Source organism: Sinocyclocheilus rhinocerous, unplaced genomic scaffold, assembly GCF_001515625.1.
Source record: "Sinocyclocheilus rhinocerous isolate Xijiao unplaced genomic scaffold, SAMN03320098_v1.1 scaffold986, whole genome shotgun sequence".
In the NCBI taxonomy this organism is placed as follows: Eukaryota; Metazoa; Chordata; class Actinopteri; order Cypriniformes; family Cyprinidae; genus Sinocyclocheilus; species Sinocyclocheilus rhinocerous.
In genome coordinates this window covers 107,701-113,853 of record NW_015645515.1, presented here as the reverse complement: position 1 = coordinate 113,853, position 6,153 = coordinate 107,701, and the positions used below count along the sequence as shown (strand labels likewise).

The window sequence follows — 6,153 nt, the reverse complement described above, 5'->3', positions numbered from 1 at the left end:
GAGACCCCGAACACAACATAAGGGAATAACCGCTCACCCAAAATATTTTTTTTCAGCTACCCACGTCAATTATTGATTATGATCACATGTTTGTGTATTTTATATTATTGATCGATACGTGAATCTGTTGACCAAGCTATACATGACACAAGTTGTGGTCTCATTGGAACAAATTAATTTAGATGAGATTATATCAGATTAGATATTGTATTGATCCCAGATTGATTCCACTCTTGAATGTCACAGACTTCCGAAACTTTGTTTGGTCACATGCTTTTTCAAACCATCCTCTGCTCCGCGATGATTTAAAAGCTTAAATATAAGACACTGTGTTAAAAGCTTCGAGTAATGAACCGTTTTTCGGCACAATTTCATGAAAGCCTCAAACGATTCAGAAAGCCTCGGTTTCCCATCACTAGATGGGAAATAAAGTTTTCAAAATTGCCACATTAAACGCTGACAAACAGTGCATGCTGACACGGTCAAATTTCACGCGCTCCGTTTAAAGACTTTTGGCCCCGTCCGCCTTCCACATACAGGGCCTGACGTCATTGACGTGTTCCTGTCGTCGCCGGGTTATGACGTGTTTAGAGCTCGCCATAATAAAGTTGCAACACTTTGCTAAAGACAGACAGGAGTGACACAATTTCATGAAAGCCTCAAACGATTCAGAAAGCCTCGGTTTCCCATCACTAGATGGGAAATAAAGTTTTCAAAATTGCCACATTAAACGCTGACAAACAGTGCATGCTGACACGGTCAAATTTCACGCGCTCCGTTTAAAGACTTTTGGCCCCGTCCGCCTTCCACATACAGGGCCTGACGTCATTGACGCGTTCCTGTCGTCGCCGGGTTATGACGTGTTTAGAGCTCGCCATAATAAAGTTGCAGCACTTTGCTAAAGACAGACACGAGTGACGTGAGCGCTGCAGCGGCATTATTCATGTGGTCATAACGGCCCGTGACGCGTATCTGTTGCTCATATTGTGATTTAGAGCTGCTAGTGATTTAGCGGCGGTGTGTTTGTGTGCGCTAAAGGTGAGTCGACGCGTGCTCAGTACCACTCTTAGTGGCACATGACAATATAAACACTGTTTACATGCAGGGTTTGTTGCGTTTATGTGCCATTTTAATGCATGTCTCATTAAATGTGAGTGTAGGAAGCGCATGGTGACACATACATTCATATACTGTAAAAGTGCTACGCGTAATCGCTTTGTAAACACCCCATATATACACTATAAACATTGTATGAAGTGTTTCTGTACCGTTGTGTTTACTGTACAGACGCTCGCTTTCCATGCTATATATGCTGTTAGCAGGTGTTTCTGGTCACGTGGCTCTTTGATTCTTGGTGACCCGAAGTGCAGCACTTCATTCTTGTTCAACTTCTGACGCACAAAACCATGTAATAAGTAACTCATTAATACATTGATTGATTTATTCAGGTTCATCACAGGAATATTAGTGGATTCCCTAGCTTTCTTAAACTGAGAACCCCTTCCTCCACTCTGCACTTCATTAATGTCATCAGAAGTCATGTTCCTGAAGGGACGTCCATCATGTTGTCCAGCCCCTAAAACTGCTCATCGAGCCGCAGCAGTGCACAAGAAGCACTGAGGTGGTCTTCAGCATGTGTGTGTGTGTGTGTGTGTGCAGGCCGATGGCATCTGCCGGGGATGGCAGCGTGGACTCTAAAGCGGAGCTGAGCGCTCTGCTGGAGCAGTGGGAGAGAGAACAGCAGGGAGGCACAAGCGAACTGCTCCACATACTGACCAAGTGAGAAATGCTGCACTGACCCCACATTAACACTTCCCGTTACCTGACCCCTCATCAGCAGCGACTGTAGTTACTGTAGACAGCCGTCCGTCGACCTTTAACCTGACCTCACATCAACCGTTAGACTGGACAAGACTGCGTTAGAGTTGTTACCATGCCTTAAATGCATCCAGCTGACGTTCTGCTGTTGCATTCGTTACAGTTTACACAAAACCGTGATAATTAGGGCTGTCAAGCGATTCACATTTGAAATTGAATTCATTACGCGATGTGCCGATTCATCTAAATAATCACATATCAATTTAGTTTTTCCGATTTGTTCAAACGCTATGAATGAGTCACTAAATTATTGACTCGCTTGTTTTGTTTAAAACCATGAATTCATTTTTGAGTTTGCAAAATTGAGCAGAACTTACAATATTGAAAATATTGTGTCTATAATTTAACACAATATTAACTTTTTGTTATTGAACTATTGTATAAAATCAATATCATATTTGGAATTGTGCAGACTTTTGGAGGAAAAAACAGCACTATTGCTTTTGTGATATTAATATAAATTTAAGACACAAACCCATACAGGGACTTTATTGTACTCATATCTTAGGCGTTGCACCTCCAAAACTTTTGTTTGAATCAAAATGTGTTCAGTGAAGACTATGCAGTGTTATTTTACATTTGATTATTACATTTCTGTACAAGAAAACCCTTTAGACCTTCCTGAAAAACCTGAAAAGCACTGTTTATTTAACTCGTCTTTTGTTCTATTGTATTTATTTTCCACTGTTGCTTGTAACAAGATTCTTAGCATTGAGCCCATAGTAGCTGCCAAAAAAAAATAGAAAGTAATTGTAATGCAATTTTTTTATTTTTATTTTTTTCTGCATTAATGAATTATTTCTACACCTGGAGTACCTCATTTCTGTTGTTTCCTAATAAGGATTTACACTATATTTAACACATTGCACATTTTAGCACAGAAGCCTAAATGACTTTTTTGACTGTTGTCGTTAGGGCTGCACGATTATGACAAAAAATCATAATTGTCGATTATTCCCTTGAAATTGTAATTGCAATTATTAATTACGATTATCACCGTTTATATCGAATAATGTTTGGAATAGGGTCTGAAGCAACCGCTTACCATATTTTTTTATGAAAATAAACAAGCTGAAAACACTCTAACTGAAAAACTTGTATTGCTTTTCTATAGTATTAAGCCTCACAGCTGAACTAGACATTGGTTTTGTTTCTTCTTTAAATAATAATACTAATAAAAGTAAAAATATGCATGGTATTGTAATGTTATACTAAAATTAAATCAGTGGAAAAACCCTTAAGATAACCTCTAGAAAGAAAACACACACACGCACATCTTAAGCACACAGAATAATGTGCATCTTTTATTTTTTTTATAATTGCACCTTTGAGTGATCACGTAATTGTGGCATCTGTAATTGTAATCACGATTAGAAATTCGATTCATTGCGCCGCTCTAGTTGTCATGTCATAAGATTACTGATCTCATGTGCAACTTTTTTTTTCAATTTATTTTTCTTTATTATTAGAAAAAAAAAGTGTAGGCCTGTTATTTGTTTGTTTTGGCTGCATCTGTGAGTTAATAAAAATGTAACTGGTTGTGTAAAATAGCTAGATAATATTATCATATAAAATTTTTGAGGTATCTGCAAATATCGTATTGCTGGGTATGAGAATCGATATCATATCGTATCCTAATAATCAGTCCCAATTCACACCCCTATTTAGTACGGTCAAGTACTGAGTAAAGTCTTTGTTACCTCTTTTTCCCAGCACAGTAATATTTAAGCAGAAATGAAATGTTCACAGAGATACTGTGCTGAAATAATTACAAAAAATAGTTGTTAATTAAAGTTAGAGGTCTTTCACACAGAACATGTTTTTGTGTTTAAAACATGATGCGCAGGGGAGTGGCTTGGGAAGTTTTATATTTATTTTTTAAGTTACACTTTTCATTTGCCTGCCTTTAAGAACGGCGTGCCATGCGTGAGAATCCATGAAGAACAGAAAATGAGTTTATTTATGAATGCCTCTCAAGTGTTAATGTGGTCATGTCAGTGGTGTGTTAATAGTTGTTTTGATCTCTGCAGGATTTCGGAGCTTGTTGAAAGGGAGACGGAGGAGTATCACAAGGCTGATCCTGACCCGTTTGATGACCGCCATCCAGGTGATCATGTCTAACACCCTTACACTGGACTCATCATTACTTTACTGCTGTGTGGTCTCCCGGATATAGATATCATAACTCTGACTTTGTTTTGCTCTGAAGGGCGGGCCGACCCAGAGTGCATGCTGGGACACCTGTTGAAAATCTTGTTCAAGAATGATGACTTTATGAATGCGGTAAGGTGGATGCATAATCACATGATATTTTGACTTGTGACTGAATTCACAGTTACATCATGGATTGAATTGACTACATTTCAGTAGCGAGTACCAGCTCCCTGGTTAACACTAGCACATGCTCGCTGCTTACACATTTGATCCATTTTACATTAATATTGTTATTATAAATGTCCAAATGCCTGTCTTCCAGTCTTTGTAACTATACATGTAAAGATTTGGTTATGTCTTAAGTTACCAAATACCGTTTGGAAAATAAAATATTGATATCATACATTAGGTCATGCAGGACTTAATAAGTAAATAAAAGACAGAATAAAAATAGTTGTTACGATCTCCTCATATATATTGTTTAAGTAGTATTTGGGTGCTGTGGCTGTATACATCGTGACCATGATATGAAGTGTCTGTCAACAGAGATTTTTCTGTTTTGTGTATATGTGCGGGAAGCCCTCTGCAGTCACAAATCTTATCCTTTAAAGGAGCCTAGAAGTGCTTTACTTGAGTGAGTGATTTATCTCTGTTTTGTTGTTTGATTAAAATGAATGACGCAGACAGCAGCAGGTATATTAGGCTGCTGTCACTTTAAGATCAATCCCAGATACAGTTTTTTTTTATTTTCAGTCACTGAAGACATAACCAACTGTGTTTACATGAATACTCGCCAAGACTCGAGTACCTCTACCTCTAGACTCGCCAAGCATCTTTGTGCAAATGTTACCATTAAGTGCAATAAGCCATGAAAGAGAACTCGGTTCAGTTCTTGAACATTTCTTTATCACCCGTACATGCCAATAACTACACAGTCCTGCCCACTAAAGGCTGCACGGATATATTTAATGGTCTTGATATAAATGAAATTTGATCGATACTTTACTATTGTCATGTGATATATCACCATATTGCCTGGCCCTACAAATATTTCTTTGTGGCAGTATATCACTACACCACTGTAAGTAAGCGAAGCAGCCCTGTTTGATTTCTGATCTTGAGTATTTGGTTTATTTCTATGCTTTAATAGCTTGTGAACTCATACGTGATGAGTAGCCGTGAGGTGGCGCTGAACACGGCTGCATGCAGACTGCTGTTGAACATCATGCCTGGCCTTGAGACGGCTGTGGTCTTTCAAGAGAAGGTACTTTGAGCCTTGTATTTATCCATCAGAATCAGATCAGGGGTTATGTAGCCTCACGTGTGTGTGTGTGTGTGTGTGTGTGTCCATGGCAGGAGGGGATTGTGGAGCGATTGTTTAAATGGGCTCAGGAGGCAGAGCAGCCCCTCCGAATCTACGCCACAGGCCTGCTGGCAGGAGCCATGGAGAACCAGGACATCGCTGCCAACTATCGCGAGGAAAACTCTGTACTGGTGAGTTCAGGAGCAATGCACTTGTTTCACAACTTTTAAACGCCATGATATGTGTGCATGAGATATGTAACCGCTCTGAATCTTAACTAAATGAGTGGCATTAACACTTTGGCAATTTTTATTTTTTATTTTTAAAGCTGTATGGCATTGTATTTAAGAAATTAAGAGTATAGAGTCAATATAAATGTTTTGTAAGGGCAAAATTAAATAAATTGGATTTGATATGGATTTCTACAGTTTTTGCATTTGATCATTGTAATATATGAAGAAGCACAATGCATATTTATGTTTGCTACCAATGCAACTTCATATTGCATGAGAGGACTGCATGCAGCGACACGAGAGAAGCTAAATTAGCACAGCGATGTAGAAAACTTGTTGCCTGCTTCATTTATGCTGATGAGACCTCATTCACAAACATTTGAATGCAGAATGATGTCACTGACCTGTCTCAATCAAGTTTTCCAGAGATGAGTGCAATAATTAGAAATAAACGTGACCCTGGAGCACAAAACCAGTCATAAGGGTCAATTTTTCGAAATTGAGAGTTATACTTCATCTGAAAGCTGAATAAATAAGCTCTCCATTGATGTATGGTTTGTTAGGATAGGACAATATTTGGTCGAG

The 6,153-nt window shown here is 38.6% G+C and overlaps 1 protein-coding gene across 3 annotated transcripts in view; it reads left to right on the top strand.

Moving 5' to 3' along the window:
• The first annotated feature begins 862 nt into the window (after nt 1-862).
• dcaf1 (ddb1 and cul4 associated factor 1) overlaps nt 863-6,153 on the top strand; it is a 26,587-nt gene continuing 21,296 nt past the window's right edge. The window contains exons 1-6 of one of the 3 annotated variants that reach the window (XM_016509602.1): nt 863-1,038; nt 1,449-1,779; nt 3,909-3,985; nt 4,088-4,161; nt 5,183-5,296; nt 5,389-5,526. In XM_016509602.1, coding sequence (XP_016365088.1) covers nt 1,634-1,779; nt 3,909-3,985; nt 4,088-4,161; nt 5,183-5,296; nt 5,389-5,526 — 549 coding nt within the window. In that variant the 5' untranslated portion in view covers nt 863-1,038; nt 1,449-1,633. The remainder of the gene's footprint in view (nt 1,039-1,448; nt 1,780-3,908; nt 3,986-4,087; nt 4,162-5,182; nt 5,297-5,388; nt 5,527-6,153) is intronic. The other 2 variants (XM_016509604.1, XM_016509601.1) reach the window with 2 other exon arrangements.